At 45.4% G+C, this 17,891-nt stretch overlaps 1 protein-coding gene across 4 annotated transcripts in view; it reads left to right on the forward strand.

Annotated features, from left to right (window-relative positions):
- Positions 1-17,891, forward strand: part of LOC144596756 (immunoglobulin superfamily member 3-like) — a 68,743-nt gene that overhangs the window by 25,154 nt on the left and 25,698 nt on the right. For 3 of the 4 annotated variants that reach the window (XM_078405512.1, XM_078405511.1, XM_078405514.1), the window contains one exon: positions 17,137-17,490. In XM_078405512.1, coding sequence (XP_078261638.1) covers positions 17,137-17,490 — 354 coding nt within the window. The remainder of the gene's footprint in view (positions 1-17,136; positions 17,491-17,891) is intronic. The other variant, XM_078405513.1, reaches the window with a different exon arrangement.

The raw sequence follows: 17,891 nt of genomic DNA on the forward strand, positions 1-17,891 counted from the left end.
ATCCCTTCAATGGGGTGGAGGTCAGTATCGATGATGGACTGGGCAATGTCCACTGCTTTTTGCTGCCTCCTTCATTTCCTGAGCATTCAAATTTTCGAACAAGGCCATGATGCAACCAGCTGGTAACCTGTCCACTGTACACTTGCGAAGGTTTGATATAGTATTGGGCAACGTGCCAAATATCCTCAATCCTCTGAGGTAGTAGAAGCATTGATGAGCTTTCTTCGAGATTGCACCAGTGTGCTGGGCCCAGGACAGACCATCGGAGATGTGAAAGCCCAGGAACATGAAGTCTTTAACTCTTTCTCCATTGCCATTCCACCAACATGGACAGGTGCCTAGTCCCTCGGCTTTCCCTTCCTGAAGTCAATAAGCTGTTCCTTTTTCTTGCTGATGCTGATTGTTCTGGCACCACTCAACTACATTATCATTCTCCCTCCAGTACCCTGACTCAGCAAAAGCCATTACTCATCCAATGATGGTGGTATAATCGGAGAATTTAAAGATGGCTTTGGAACTGCGCCTGGCTACACAGTCGTGGGTATACAGAGGGTAGAGCATTGGTTTGAGCACACAGCCTTGAGGTGCTCCTGTGCTGATGGTCAGGGAGGCGGAGATATTGTTGCCAATACATACTGACTGAGGCCCGTTAATGGGGAAGTCGAGCAACCAGATGAATAGAGTGGAGCAGAGACCCAGATCCCTGAGTTTGGACAGCATGATGGTGTTGAACGCTGTGCCTCAGTCAATGAACAATAGCCTGACGTATATGTTTCCATTAAAAGCAAGTGTGAAGAAAGTCATAACTAACGCCGAAAGATTTCATAAATCTATTAGGAGAGAGAAAGTTGCCCAGGGGGAAATATTGGTCCAATAGAGTTACAGACAAAAGACTGTGGAGACAGGAAGGAAAATAACACAAAAGCCAGGAGCACTCAGCAGCTCAGAGCAGCGGGTGGGGAGAGAAACCGAGTCAGTTTGAGGCAGGCGCACATTCATCAGATTCAATAAGGTCAAACCAAGGCAAGATTATCAAATAGATCATGGAAATGACTGGTCATGAGAAGTATAAGAAAATAACTGCAGATGCTGGTACAAATCGAAGGTATTTATTCACAAAATGCTGGAGTAACTCAGCAGGTCAGGCAGCATCTCAGGAGAGAAGGAATGGGTGACGTTTCGGTTCGAGACCCTTCTTCAGTCTGAAGAAGGGTCTCGACCCGAAACGTCACCCATTCCTTCTCTCCTGAGATGCTGCCTGACCTGCTGAGTTACTCCAGCATTTTGTGAATAAATACCTTCGGTCATGAGAAGTAATTCTGTATTCCACAACAAAAACTGACAGATTTTAACATACAGAGTAGAGTCATAGAGTCATACAGCACGGATGTAGGAAGGAACTGCAGATTGATTTATTCACAAAATGCTGGAGTAACTCAGCAGGTCAGGCAGCATCTCGGGAGAGAAGGAATGGGTGACGTTTCGGGTCGAGACCCTTCTTCAGACTGATGTCGGGGGTGGGACAAAGGAAGGATATAGGTGGAGACAGGAAGATAGAGGGAGATCTGGGAAGGAGGAGGGGAAGGGAGGGACAGAGGAGCTATCTGAAGTTGGAGAAGTCAACGTTCATACCACCGGGCCGCAAACTGCCCAGGCGAAATATGAGGTGCTGCTCCTCCAATTTCCGGCGGGCCTCACTATGGCACTGGAGGAGGCCCATGACAGAGAGGTCAGACTGGGAATGGGAGGGGAAGTTGAAGTGCTGGGCCACCGGGAGATCAGTGGCGTTAATGCGGACCGAGCGCAGGTGTTCAGCGAAGCGATCGCCGAGCCTGCGCTTGGTTTCGCCGATATAGATGAGTTGACATCTAGAGCAGCGGATGCAATAGATGAGGTTGGAGGAGGTGCAGGTGAACCTCTGTCTCACCTGGAAAGAATGTTTGGGTCCTTTGATGGAGTTGAGGGGGGAGGTAAAGGGACAGGTGTTGCATCTCGTGCGGTTGCAAGGGAAAGTGCCCGGGGTTAGGGTGGTTTGGGTAGGAAGGGACGAGTGGACCAGGGAGTTGCGGAGGGAACGGTCTCTGCGGAATGCAGAGAGGGGAGGGGATGGGAAGATATGGCCAGTGGTGGGGTCCTGTTGTAGGTGACGGAAATGTTGGTGGATGATATGTTGGATCCGCTGGCTGGTGGGGTGGAAGGTGAGAACGAGGGGGATCCTGTCCTTGTTGCGAGTGGGGGGATGGGGAGCAAGAGCGGAGCTGCGGGATGTAGAAGAGACCCTAGTGAGGGCCTCATCTATAATGGAGGAGGGGAAGCCCCGTTTTCTGAAAAACGAGGACATCTCGGAAGCCCTAGTCTGAAACACCTCATCCCGGGCACAGATGCGGCGTAGACGGAGGAATTGGGAGTAGGGGATAGACTTTTTGCAGGGGACCGGGTGGGAAGAAGTGTAGTCCAGATAGCTGTGCGAGTCGGTGGGCTTGTAATAAATGTCCGTCACTAATTTTTCTCCTGTGATGGAAATGGTGAGGTCCAGAAACGGGAGGGAGATGTCAGAGATAGTCCAGGTATATTTAAGGGCAGGATGGAAATTGGAGGTGAAGTGTATAAAGTCAGTGAGTTCTGCATGGGTGCAAGAGGTAGCACCAATGCAGTCGTCGATGTAGCGGAGGTAGAGTTCGGGGATGGGGCCAGTGTACGTCTGGAGCAGGGATTGTTCGACGTACCCGACAAAGAGGCAGGCGTAGCTAGGGCCCATGCGAGTGCCCATAGCTACGCCTCTGGTTTGGAGGAAGTGGGAGGAGTCAAAGGAGAAGTTGTTGAGGGTAAGAACCAGCTCTGCTAGGCGGAGGAGAGTGTTGGTCGATGGGGATTGGCTGGTTCTACGGTCGAGGAAGAAACGGAGGGCTTCGAGACCATCCTTGTGGGGGATGGAAGTGTAGAGTGACTGGACATCCATGGTGAAAATGAGGGAGTGGGGGCCTGGGAACCGGAAGTTATCCAGGAGATGGAGAGCGTGTGAGGTGTCTTGGACGTAGGTGGGGAGGGATTTGACCAGGGGGGATAGGATGGAGTCGAGGTAGGTAGAGATAAGTTCGGTGGGGCATGAGCAGGCAGAGACAATGGGTCTGCCGGGACAATTGTGTTTGTGGATTTCGCTTCGCTGAACACCTGCGCTCGGTCCGCATTAACGCCACTGAAAAATTCTCTTCAAGGAACTGCAGATGCTAGTTTAAACCGAAGATAGACACAAAAAGCTGAAGTAATGCAACGGGTCAGGCAGCATCTCTGGAGAAAAGGAATAGGTGATGTTTCGGGTCGAGATTCTTCTTTAGATTGAGAGTGAGGGGAATGGGAAACGAGGGATATAGATGGTGATATGGAGAGATATAGGACTAGATTCAGTCCAACCCATCTGTGCTGACCAAGATGCCCTAACTAAGCTAGTCCCATTTGCCCATCCCTGAAACCCTTTCCTATATGTCTGAAGAAGGGTCTCGACCCAAAACGTCACCCATTCTTTCTCTCCCGAGATGCTGCCTGACCTGCTGAGTTACTCCAGCATTTTGTGAATAAATCGATTTGTACCAGCATCTGCAGTTATTTTCTTATACCCTTTCCTATATGTGTTTGTCCAAATGCCTTATAAATGTTGAATTACACATAACTCAACCACTTCCTCTGGCAGCATGTTCCATATAGAAAACACCACCTACAGCCCCTCGAGTTCCTCTTAAATTTTTCCCCTCCCACTTTAAACCTATGCTCTCTTGTTTTTGATTACCCTCCCCTGGGAAAAAAAGACTATATGCTTTCATCCTATCTATATCCCTCATGATTTTGATCATGATCACCCCCTGAGTAAGATCACCCCTCAGGAATAAGGAAATCCCCATAAGGAATAAAGCCCTAGCTTACCCGCCGTCTCCTGATAACACAGTCTCTCGAGTCCTGGCGACCTCCTTGTATATAATCTCTTCACTTTTTACAGCTTGACGTTAGTCATACAAAATAAATAATTTAGAAGAAACATTGGTAGCAAACAATTACCCAAGACTTGATCCTTTCCTGCCCAAGATATGAAAAGAAATAAGCAAGCAAGCTGCAGACATATTATAATTCTCCAAACTTTTCTACATCCGGTAATTATACTCCTGGGTTGGAAAATCAAAATGGCCCTGTGTAAATGGTGTGTTATCCTTGTACTTGTATTTAAGCCCTATCACAATACAGTTACCACACTGTAGTTACATATTTGCTTTCAGTAACTGATGTTTAGATGCAACAAAGGTCTTTTCTAATCAGCATGTCCCAATCCATGACAACGAAGAAATTGCAGATTCTGGAAACACGAAATATAATCACCAAACTCTGGAAACCCTCAGCAGGTCTGTCTGCATCTGTGGAAAGAGAGACAGTACACATTTCAAACTGGGATCCTTGGTCAGAACTGGGAAAGAAAAGATAATAATAAGGAACCGCAGATGCTGGTTTATACCAAAGATGGACACAAGATGCCGTAGTAACTCCAGGAGGCCAGCTAGCATCTCGGGGAAAAAATGGAAAGGTGATGATTCAGGTCGGGAGAAGGGTTCAGACCTAAGAACACCTGAGATGTTCCAGCATTTTGTGTCTATCTTAAGAGAAAAAATAAGTTTGTTTTATGTCGTAGAGAATGTGAGGGAGGGATGGAAAGGCCAAAGAGAATATCTCTGATGTGGTAAGACCAAACTGGTTGATGCGAGAAGTAAGAAAGAGATGGTGCTTCCTTGTCTATATACTGTATGGGTTGTTGATAGCCGGCTGTACTAATGGAGAGAGAAAAAACTAAGACAACGTCGCAATTGGATAACTGGGAGAAATAGAGGGTACTTACAGAAATTGCTGCTTCCAAGCTTCAACCCTGACTGATTCTACACCTTGCACATGTCCTTCATCATAATTGCTCAGTGGGAAAGCTCATTAATAATGTGGGGCTGACAGGGATGGGAGGTGAGAACAAGAGGAACCCTATCCTTGTTCTGGGAGGATGGAGAGGAAAAGAGACGATACATGAACAGTTGAGAGTCTTGTCAGCAGTCACAGTCTTTTTCACAAGCTTAGAACGGGGTACTGATTGTGGATGATCAGCCATGATCACACTGAATGGCAGTGCTGACTCGAAGAGCCGAATGGCCGACTCCTGCACCTATTGTCTATCTTCCATTGTCTATTGTGTTAGGGGAAAGAGATAGAGAGTTTGGTAATATGGTGTGAAGACAGCAACTTCTCCTTCATGGTCTGTAATGGTGATGAAACTTTTGTCGATATTGCCTCCATTTAATTTACGGGAAGGATTTCATCAGGTTCAAAATATGTGAGCACACAAAATATGAGGTGACTTTGACAAAGAGAGAGAGAGGTTGCATAATTGGCAGAGTGTGTCACATGGCAAGCCTTGGTAATCCTTAGGGACCTGCACTTTTAACCACATGGGGGAATTCAGAGTTATATATAAAAGCAGAATCAGCTGCTGCAGATCTGAATGAAAAGCCCAATGTCCTGAAAACATTTGTTGGTGAGACAGCAACAGAAATGTGAAGAACTGAGTCAACAGATCGGAGAGTGACCCGATTAAGTTCGGCCAGGTTCACAGACACTTCTGAGTTAGGCAGTGGTGCAAGTTACCAAGACACAAACAGAGTCATTGAGTGGCCAGACAGTGGAAGATGGAATTTATTGAGGAAAATCTGTCGACATATTATTTAGATCCATCAACATCAATGCATTTTATCAAAAGGCTATTTTGTGACATTGTTAGCTGGTATATACTTATTAATTATTTGTGTATCCCTAACTATATATCATGCCACTGTTGCCTTTACTCATCACCGACCTCAAACAACTGACTTACTTTACTGGATCTTCCAGTGTTTATTCCATAACTCCTTAGCTTCCTTGACATCCTCGACTTCCTTCACAGTAAGCACCGATGAGAAATATTCATTTGGGACCTTGCACACCACTTAAGAATCCAAACATAGATGACTACATTGCTCCTTAAATTGACATATTCTCTCACTTTTTCCTCCTTTGCTCTCCATTTACTTACAGAATCTCTGAGGATTCTCCTTTACTTATCTGCCAAAGCTATCTCATGTCCTCTTCTTGAACTCTAAATTTCCCTCTTGTGTACTCGAGCCCTTAAACTCATCAAGGGATTTGCTTAATCCCAAACTAACCACAATTCCTGCACATTGTAGGTGTCCCTCTATTCCCTGCCTGTTGATATGTCTTTCTGAATTCCTCTGAAACATTCTATCATATCTACTTTCACCACTAACCTCAGCAGTACCACTCTGTGTAAAAATAATTACCTTGTAAATCTCCTTTAAACTTTCCCCCTCTCACCCTTAAAGCTTTTTCCTCGGATATTTGATGTTTTCCTTCTGGAAGAAGGACTGTTCATCTACTCTATCTATGCCTCTCATAATTTTTATAAACTATCAGGTCCCCCTCAGCCCCCAATGGCCCAGAGAAAGGAAAATAAGATGGCCAACCTCTCCTTATAGCTAATACACAGACAGATCCTGCTGAACCTTTTCTGCTCCTTTTCTAAAGCCTCTTCATCCTTCCTGTCATGGAGCGACCTGAAGTGCGCACAATACTAAATGAGGCCTAACTGGTTTTATAAAGCTGCAACATGACTCGACAACTTTCATATGCAACACCTCGACCGATGAAGGCAAGTCGGTGTGAGTTTAGTATTGTCATGTGTGCTGAGATACAGTGAAATGCTTTGTTTCCAGACAAATCACACTTTCCATGAGTACACTCTAGTCACACATAAGTACAACAGGTAATGTAAAGAGAAAAATATCAGAGCACAGAATATAATGTTACAGCATAGCATTACAGTTACAAAGTCATACCGACCAACTTGCCCACGCCAACCAACATGCTCCATCTAAACTAGTCCCACCTGCCTCTGTATGACCCATATCCCTCTATACATCCTGCCCATGTATCTGTCCGAATGTTTTTTAAACATTGTGATAATGCCTCAGCTACCTCCTCTGGCAGCTCCTTCCATACACCTACCACCCTTTGTGTAAAAACATTAACCCTCAGGTTCCTGTTAAATCTTTCCCACCTCACCTTAAACCTATGTCCTCTGGTTCTTGAAGTTACAGAGAAAAAGTCTTAAGATCGGCAATGAGATAAGCTGGAAGATCGGGCATACACCCCTGCTTCAGGGAGACAATAGGCAATAGGTGCAGGAGTAGGCCATTCTGCTCTTCGAGCCAGCACCGCCATTCAATGTGATTATGGCTGATCATTCTCAATCAGTACCCCGTTCCTGCCTTCTCCCCATAACCCCTGACTCCGCTATCCTTAAGAGCTCTATCTAGCTCTCTCTTGAATGCATTCAGAGAATTGGCCTCCACTGCTTTCTGAGGCAGAGAATTCCACAGATTCACAACTCTCTGACTGAAAAGGTTTTTCCTCATCTCCGTTCTAAATGGCTTACCCCTTATTCTTAAACTATGGCCCCTTGTTCTGGACTCCGCCAACATTGGGAACATGTTTCCTGCCTCTAACGTGTCCAACCCCTTAATAATCTTATACGTTTCGATAAGATCTCCTCTCATCCTTCTAAATTCCAGTGTATACAAGCCTAGTCGCTCCAGTCTTTCAACATATGATAGTCCCGCCATTCCAGGAATTAACCTAGTAAACCTACGCTGCACGCCCTCAATAGCAAGAATATCCCTCAAATTTGGAGACCAAAACTGCACACAGTACTCCAAGTGCGGTCTCACTAGGGCCCTGTACAACTGCAGAAGGACCTCTTTGCTCCTATACTCAACTCCTATTGTTATGAAGGCCAACATTCCGTTGGCTTTCTTCGCTGCCTGCTGTACCTGCATGCTTCCTTTCAGTGACTGATGCACTAGGACACCCAGATCTCGTTGTACGTCCCCTGTTCCTAACTTAACACCATTCAGATAATACTCTGCCTTCCTATTCTTACCACCAAAGTGGATAACCTCACACTTATCCACATTAAACTGCATCTGCCATGCATCCGCCCACTCACACAACCTGTCCAAGTCACCCTGCAACCTAGTAAACCTACGTTGCGCGCCCTCAATAGCAAGGTCAGTAGCTGTTCAGCAGTCTGATAACAGTGGGGAAGAGCTTGTTCCTGAATCTGGCGGTATGTGGTTTCAAGCTTTTATATCTTTTGCCCGAAGAGAGAAGTGAGAAGAGAAAAGAAGTGGTAATATCTGGGGTAAAAAAGATCCTTGACTATGTTAGCTGCCTTCCTAAGGCAGCATGGTCTATTGCAGTCGATGGGAGAGGGTGGCTGAATTGCAATAAACTGTAATCCACAATTCCGCAATTTCTTGCAATCCTGCGTAGACGTTGCCAAACCAAGCTGTGATGCATCTTGCTAGGATGCTTTCCACAATTCCAGCAAATTTTTTAATGCAATGCCAAGCATTTATGTCTTAATATTAGACACAAAAATCTGGAGTAAGTCAGTGGATCAGGCAGCATCTCTGGAGAAAAGGAATAGATGTTGTTTTGGATCGAGACCCTTCTTTGGTCTGAAGATGGGTCTCACCCAAAATGTCACCTAATTCTCCACAGATGCTGCCTGACCTGCAGAGTTACAAACAGCTTTGTGTGTCTATCTTCGGTGTAAACCAGCATTTGCAGTTCCTTCCTACACTCTTGTGTCTTTATGACCCTTTCGTCACATTTGGTGCCTCTAAAGCTTTTTACAGACACCAATTGCTCCCCATGGGCTGCTCTAATTCATTAACTAATATCTGCAAATGAATAATACAAAAAAGACAAAACCATTGGCCCCAAGTCTATGTCGTTCCAAGCTTATTTGGAGGTTGTAATGTTTAATCGTCTGATGGCTGCAGGGAAGAAGCTGTTCCTGAACCTGGACATTTACAGCTTTCAGGATCCTATATCTTCTTCCCGATGAAGTGAAATGAGTGTGTTGCCAGAGTAGTGTGGGTCTCTGATGATGCTGGCTGCCTTTTTGAGGCAGCGATTCCTGTAAATCCCTTTGATGGCGGGGAGGTCAGAACTCATAATGGACTGGGTAGCGTTCACCGGTTTTTGCTATCTTCTTCAATCCGGGGTGTTCGAGTTGCCGAACCCTAATGCAACCAATCAAAATGTTCTCAACTGCATATCTGTAGGTTCAATTTAAAATGTACTTGCAAGTTCCTTTTCCTAACTATTATTGCAGCGGTATTTAAGCAATGAGGGACACCGTTATTTCAAAACATGTTTCAAAATATGGATTGTAAAAGGCGGATCTCTTTCTTTACGTAACTGGGTGCTAGGAAAAGTTTAAACATTCTCAAAGTGTTGGGAAATTCAGGAGAAATAGTGGCAGAATCTCAACCATTGTGCCCATCAACCAAATTGTTTATTGAAGTGCAGGATAGATGTCAAGAGTTTCATTGTCATATATTCCAGATAGAACAACAAAATCCTTTATTTCAGCAGCACAACAGAATATGTAAACATAGTACACTGTAAACAACATAATAAATGAGAAAAAAAGTTCAGTATATATATATATATATATATACGTACATATATATCTGAAGAAGGGTCTCGACCTGAAACGTTGCATGTGAAGACGGGTCTCGACCCGAAATGTCACCCATTTCTTCTCTCCAGAGATGCTGCCTGTCCCACTGAGTTACTCAAGCTTTTTGTGTCGAAATACACACATTTACATACATACATACATATATATATACATGCACACACACATAATATTTACACACACGCACATAAAATAAACAATAATAATAGTGCAGAAAAACAATGCCAATGCCTCCAAGTCTACGTAGTTCAGAACTTATTTGGAGGGTGTTGAATAGCCTCATAGCTGAACCTGGATGTCATGGATATTGCAGGATTTGGATCAGTCGGATATTTGGGCAGGGAGATGACAGATGGAGTTTAATCTAGACAAGTGTACGATGCTGCACTTCAGAGGTCAAATGTAACAGGAACAAATAAAGTAAACTAGACCAAGTGGACCCATTGGGCCCAAACCTCTCCTGCATTGGTGCAGCACCCTCTTCCCCCCTCCCCCTCCCCTTTCCCCCTCCCCCTTCCCCCTCCCTCCTCCCCCTCCCTTCACCCCCTCCCCTCCTCTCCCCCTCCCCCCTCCCTCCCCCTCCCCCCACCCCACCCCCTCCCGTCCCCGATTGATAATCCTGACCTGGTCCTATTTACTGATGGCTCTTCACACCGACCTAGCAATGACAGGTTATTAGCAGGATATGCGGTAGTCACGCCACACCAGGTGCTGGAGGCATATGCTTTACCATCCGGAATGTCCGCTCAGGCAGCTGAGCTGTATTTCTTGACTCATGCCTGCATATTGGCAAAAGATTAAAGTGCTAATATCTACACCGATTCTCGCTATGTGTTTGGGGTTGTACATGACTTTGGGCAGTTATAGGAAAATAGAGGATTCATCACATCAACGTGAAAGACTACTGAGCATGATAAACTGGTCTTAATTTTACTGGATGCTGTCCAATTTCCACAGCAGATCGCAGTCATTAAATGCAAGGTTTATACATCATCGGACGATGATGTATCCAATGGAAACAGATCAGCTGATTATGTAGCCAAACAGGTTGCCCTCAGGCAAACCCGGCAATTGCAAGCTAAAATTGAGTCTGCTGCACAAAGGAAGCTTCCGGTTAGCATTGATGTACCCCAGTTACAGGATGCCCAGAGCCTAGCATCACAAAGCAGGGTGTTATCAAGACCCCACTGTCAGAATCCATCCGGATGGCCCACATGGAGAAGGGGGGGGCACACGCATTGTCCCAGCAATGGTATGCACCTGGTATGTCTGAAAATAACTGCAGATGCTCGTTCAAATCGAAGGTATCATAAAATGCTGGAGTAACTCAGCGGGTCAGGCAGCATCTCAGGAGAGAAGGAATGGGTGACGTTTCGGGTCGAGACCCTTCTTCAGACTGATGTCAGGGGAGGGGGTGGGACAAAGACAGGATGTAGTGGGAGACAGGAAGACAGTGGGAGAACTGGGAAGGGGAGGACAGTCATAATTGAAAAAGTTGCAAAGACATGTCTGGTGTGTCATCAAAATAATTCCTGGTACCTGGGACTAGGGAGGCGTGTAAATAATCTCGTGCAATGCGTTCGCTTATGTTCTCGGCTGGTTTTCGACAAGATACTCTAAATACTGGCCTTTTGAATCCTACACTCTTTGCAGAGCACAATGAAGTCGGCTGACCAATTGACTGTACGGATTGCTACTCAATTGCCAACAGTATAGGATGGGCGCATTTTGCCCTTGTTCTTCCTTATTAATTAAATTTAGCAATTGATGGGTCCGAATTTGAGGTAGTTCGATAAACATACCATCTGCGGTGCAGTGTAAGACCGCTCCCAGTTTGTAGAGAGCCTGTCTTCCCAGTAACGGGAGCGGGGCCATTCTAGAGATTATAAAGGTATCATTCAGGGACTCCATACTATCCCTGTGGGCTTTGCCTTGCTGTTGCTCCAGAGGGGGAGTTAGAGTTATTTTGTCCTTTAATCTTAAAGTTATATACAGCAGGATCACGATAACTACAAACACTACCACCTGCTTTTGTGCATCGGCATAGGTCCCTTATTTTCCTCCTTCTTTGGGGATTGGTGTCTTTTCGCTATCTCTATCCATTTCTTTATCAGAGATAGCTTAAAACTTCCCCCATACGGCCAGTCCCCAATTGACCAATTATACAGATCGTTACTAAAAGTTACCACATATCGGTCATCTTCGGTCTCTTTTATTGCAACATCAGCTGGCGATCGTGGTGGGACAATGGGAGCTCATATCCTTTCCCGCTGTCTTATGATCTTTTTTATTACCTTGGCAGTCTTTTCACTTATCTGCTTCTTTCCTTTCCTGGACCACCTGTTTCTTTTCCTTCTGCCTCTTTCTACCAGTAGGATCACATTTCTCCGATCGACTACTGTTGCCTGCCACATATTCTTTTCTCAAGTCAGTAAAACAAAAGTTAGGTTTCCGCGGACAGTTTCTTATAGTACACTATTTACAGTTGGCGCGCACCGGTTTTACTCCGTCCGCAAACCTCGAAGTCAACCTTCAATTTCTTTAGCGCGCAATACGGCACCTGCTTATATTTATCTTCTCCTCAATCTGAAGATCTCAATCTGCGCCCTCGTTCCTCGCAACATGGACCCACTACAGTTCGCATACCGTCCGAACAGGTCCACGGATGATGCGGTCTCCCAGGTTCTGCACACCGCTCTCTCTCATCTGGACAGCCAGGGGGGCTATGTGAGGATGCTGTTCATTGACTTTAGTTCAGCATTCAACACAATAGTCCCCAGCAGACTGGTCGAGAAGCTGCTGGAACTGGGGCTTAGCACCCCTCTGTGTGCCTGGGTCCTGGACTTTCTCACTGCTAGGCCCCAAGTGGTCAGGATGGGGGAACACACATCTAGCTCCCTCACCCTGAACATAGGATCCCCCCAGGGCTGCGTCCTTAGCCCCCTACTGTACTCCCTGTACACACATGACTGTGGGGCCAGGTTCAGCTCAAACTCCATCATCAAGTTTGCTGATGACACTGTGGTGGTGGGCCGGATCTCCAACAACGATGAGAAGGCCTACCGGGAGGAGGTGGCTGATCTGGCACTCTGGTGTCAGGACAATAGCCTCCTCTTGAATGTCACTAAAACAAAGGAGCTGATTGTGGACTTCAGAAGGGCTAAACATCCAAGGACGTACACGCTACTGGAGATAAATGGGTCTACTGTGGATAGGGTGAGCAGTTTTAAATACTTGGGAGTCCGCATCACAGAGGATCTGACGTGGGCAACGCACATTGCCGCACTGGTGGGTAAGGCTAAGCAGCGCCTTTACCACCTTAGACAACTGAGGAAATTCAGAGTGTCTCTGAGGATCCTTCATTGCTTCTACTCTGGGGCTGTAGAGAGCATCCTGTCCGGCAACATTACAGTCTGGTTTGGGAACAGCTCTGCCCAGGACAGGATGGCCCTGCAGAGAGTAGTGCGTTCGGCAGAACGCACCATGGGAACTACACTCATCCCCCTGCAGGACCTATACATCAGAAGGTGCAGATCCAGAGCAAGCAAGATCATGAGGGACCCCTGCCACCCCAGTAACGGACTGTTCCAGATGCTACGATCAGGCAAACGCCTCCGCTGTCACGCTGCGAAAACGGAGAGGATGAGACGGAGCTTCTTCCCACAGGCCATCAGGACTGTCAACTTTTGTAACCCCAGAGACTAAATTTTTGTCGACATTAATAGTAACTTATTAACTTTATTTATATGCTGTAACTGTAATTCTTTTTTGTGCACAACCCGCAGGCATTGCCACTTTCATTTCACTGCACATCGTGTATGTGTATGTGACAAATAAATTTGACTTGACTTGACTTGACTTGAGATTCTGAATTTCTGAAATTGGGCGCAGCGGTAAAGTTGCTGCCTTACAGTGCTTGCAGCGCCAGAGACCTGGGTTCCATCCCAACTGCGGGTGCTCTCTGTACAGAGTTTGTACGTTGCCCCATGGTATTTATTCACAAAAAGCTGGAGTAACTCAGCCGGTCAGGCAGCATCTCAGGAGAGAAGGAATGGGTGACGTTTCGGGTCGAGACCCTTCTTCAGACTGAAGACTGTAAGGCTGCCTGACCTGCTGAGTTACTCCAGCTTTTTGTAAATAAATATCTTCGATTTGTACCAGCATCTGCAGTTATTTTCTTATTGTACGTTGTCCCTGTCATCGCGTGGGTTTTCTTAGAGATCTTCGGTTTCCTCCCACACTCCAAAGACGTACAGGTTTGTAGTTAATTGGCCTAAGCGTGAATTGTCCCTAGTTTATTTAGAATGGTGTTAATGTGCAGGGATCGCTGGTCGGTGCGGAATCAGCGAGCGAAGGGCCTGTTTCCGTGCTGTATCTCCAAACTAAACACTGCCTCGGGGAGTTGTAGAAACTAGACCATTTAAAGTACTTAAGGTAGATAACCTTTTGAGGGATCGGGAGGATCGAGGGCGATTGTGCACAGAGGATTAGATGAGTTCTGGACAGATCAGTCATGATCATATTGAATGGTGAGGAAAGCTTGAGGGGCCTGGTTAGGAATTACCTACTTCTCTTTGTTGAGGGATCAAAAAACAGTGAACCAAAATTAAAAATAATTGCAGAAGCATTAGAGGAATGATGAGGGGGAAAAATTAGCAAAGAGTAGGAGGGGTTGAGAACTGGCTGCTTGAGCAGGTTTACGATACAATATGACAGATAAAACTTTATTGATCCCCGGAAGGAAATCGGTCTGCCAACAGTCACAACACACAAAGTAAACAAAAACTTGAAATTAAAAGTGAAAATAAAGAAAGACAAGCGATGCTGAGAGATGTTTTGATTGGAAGGCTCTGTGGATTGGTTCTCCCCAGTTTCTTGCTTCCTGTGAGCTTTAGAAATGATTCTTTTGATTTTAACATGAAATACCAAATTTATGAAGCTTGCAGTTAATATCAAAAATTGGCAGTGTTACTATTAGTGAAGAATCTTCTAATCGTGAGATTTGTGCAGTTTCAGAGCTAACCTTCCTGGAGAGGAGAAAAGTAAGGATGGTTGTGTCAGGGAACACAGAGCGACCAAAGATGTTGAGGATTTAGTTTAGTTTAGTCATGTGGTGATACAGCATAGGAACAGGCACTTTGAAACACGGAACCCATGCCGACCATTGATTGCCCGTTCACACTAGTTCTATGTATTCCCACTTCTCATCCACATTAGAGGCAATTTACAGAAGCCAACTAACCTACAAACTCGCACGTCTTTGGGATGTGGGAGGAAGCCGGTGCACCCGGTGGAAACCCAAGTGGTCACAGGAAGAACATCTAAACTCCCTGTTGTGCTGGCTCGAAGGGCCGAATGGCTTACTCTGAGATCAGGATTGAAGCCGGGTCTCTGGCTCTGCGAGGCAGCAATCTTCATTGCATCACTGTGGCACCTACATTTGATGAAGTAAAGGGAAGCAGTTGGCAGGCATAGGCAAATGAAAACAGAAGAGACACTTGGGTATAAAGAGGGTAAAAGGCTATTTTAAAAATAAATTAGGAGAGGAAAGGGACAAGGAAAAAAATCACTGACAGTCACAATTAAGAAGAATCCCAAGGATTGAACAAATGTATTAGTGTAAGAGGGTAATCAGGGAAAGAGTAGGAGCCAAGGAAACTGAGGGATGTTGCTAAGACCAATGGGGACCCGGCGTGGGGGGACCACCGTGAGGGACGGTGGGAGAACAAAGTGGGAACCGCCTGGCCCAGGGGATAAGCCTGCGTTTGTTTTGTTTGTTCATTCGTTCCTGTTAAGGCGCTGTGCACATGCAGCCAGCCACATTCGCTGTCTTTCTTTATTTTCACTTTTAATTTCAAGTTTTTGTTTACTTTGTGTGTTGTGACTGTTGGCAGACCGATTTCCTTCCGGGGATTAATAAAGTTTTATCTGTCATATCGTATCGTAAACCTGCTGCCAGATGCTGTGAAGTTTTGTATCTTCTGCCCGACAGGAGAGGGGACAAGTAGGGATGAAAGGGGAGTGAATGGTCTTTCACTATGTTGGTTGCTTTCCCGAGGCAGCGTGGAGTGTAGATAGAATCAATACGGAGGGCGCTGTTCTGTGTGGTGGACTGAGCTGCATTCACAACGCTGCAATTTCTTGTGGTCTTGGGTAGAGTAATTGCCAACCTAGGCTGTGATGTTAGAAGACTTATTTCCTTAGTCTTCTTTATCTGACTCTGCAACATAATCTTACATATATTGTAGACAATAGACAATAGGTGCAGGTGGAGGCCATTCGGCCCTTCGAGCCAGCACCGCCAACCAATGTGATCATGGCTGATCATTCTCAATCAGTACCCTGTTCCTGCCTTCTCCCCATACCCCCTGACTCCGCTATCCTTAAGAGCTCTATCTAACTCTCTCTTGAATGCATTCAGAGAATTGGCCTCCACTGCCTTCTGAGGCAGAGAATTCCACAGATTCACAACTCTCTAACTGAAAAAGTTTTTCCTCATCTCAGTTCTAAATGGCCTACCGCTTATTCTTAAACTGTGGCCCCTTGTTCTGGATTCCCCCAACATTGGGAACATGTTTCCTGCCTCTAACGTGTCCAACCCCTTAATAATCTTATACGTTTTGATAAGATCTCCTCTCATCCTTCTAAATTCCAGTGTATACAAGCCTAGTCGCTCTAGTCTTTCAACATATGACAGTCCCGCCATTCCAGGAATTAACCTAGTAAACCTACGCTGCACGCCCTCAATAGCAAGAATATCCTTCCTCAAATTTCGAGACCAAAACTGCACACAATACTCCAGGTGCGGTCTCACTAGGGCCCTGTACAACTGCAGAAGGACATCTTTGCTCCTATACTCAACTCCTCTTGTTATGAAGGTCAATATTCCATTGGCTTTCTTCACTGCCTGCTGTACCTGCATGCTTCCTTTCAGTCACTGATGCACTAGGACACCCAGATCTCGTTGTACGTCCCCTTTTCCTAACTTGACACAATTCAGATAATACTCTGCCTTCCTATTCTTACCACCAAAGTGGATAACCTCACACTTATCCACATTAAACTGCATCTGCCATGCATCCGCCCACTCACACAACCTGTCCAAGTCACCCTGCAACCTCATAGCATCTTCCTCACAGTTCACACTACACCCAGCTTTGTATCATTGTATTAAACGAATGTTACTAGAACTGCCAGCTTTGCTTCTGATTTACTGCTCAGTTTAACACAGTGTGTACAGTCAACGAGCACTTACATAGAGCAGGATTTATCCTTTGATATTCAGTGTTTGTACTTTTGAACTGTTGCTTTTACCAAAGATTTTGTTTGTCATTTCAATAAAGAGTTAAAGAGCAAAGCTCAGGAGAAAACAAAAGAGTCTACAAATTGAGGATACATGTGCAGAACATTCATAAATATGCAGGAGCTTTCATGCTGCGTGGCGTTTCAAATTATTAGCATTCTTTTTGTCGTCGTCATCTGTTCTGATCTTTGGTTGTTATCACCCACAGGTCTAATGGCAAACACACGCCTGATCCAATCTCCAGGAGCTCTGGTGTTGCGTGAAGGTGAAACAGCGGAGATACGGTGTGTCCTAAACAGCTCCAATGAGCGTAACATTGTGAACAAATTCGTCGTTCACTGGTACAACTCACCACGTCATTCAGTAATCAAACTTAGTCTTTATTCCTATGGCAGCACTTACAGGTCAGCGGGCTTCTCCGAGCGATTTCAGCTTTCCAGGGACGTCGCCAGTAACAGCTACTCACTGACTATCAGAGAGGTGGTGATTTCTGACTCTGCTGATTACATCTGTGGCATTTGGGGGGAAATATTTGGAAATGGAACCCAGCTGAATGTAACCAGTGAGTATTTAAATTGGTTCTATTTACAATCATAACACCACGAGGAATCATGATGCCATGTTGTCAGTTTTACAGAGACATACATCATTAGTTCACACTGCAAAATGGAGAATGAAAATAGGCCAAAATTAATTTTAAACTGAATAATGGAGATCACTCGTCACTGCGTTCGTTCTGAGATCAGGAGCCATTAGGGATGGCGAATGTAATTCGGCATTGCCAGAGACGTACATGTAGTGTGAACAGATGAATGTAAAGAAATTACAGTGTAGGTGGGTTAGTTTCTTCATTTATAATCACTTTGTTTGAGTTTAGGTAATTTTCAAATCTACCGAGGTACAGTGAACAGCTTTTGTTGCCTGCTAACAGTCAGCGGAAAGCCAATGCATGATTACAATCAA

Source organism: Rhinoraja longicauda, chromosome 9 (assembly GCF_053455715.1).
Source record: "Rhinoraja longicauda isolate Sanriku21f chromosome 9, sRhiLon1.1, whole genome shotgun sequence".
NCBI classification, from domain to species: domain Eukaryota; kingdom Metazoa; phylum Chordata; class Chondrichthyes; order Rajiformes; family Arhynchobatidae; genus Rhinoraja; species Rhinoraja longicauda.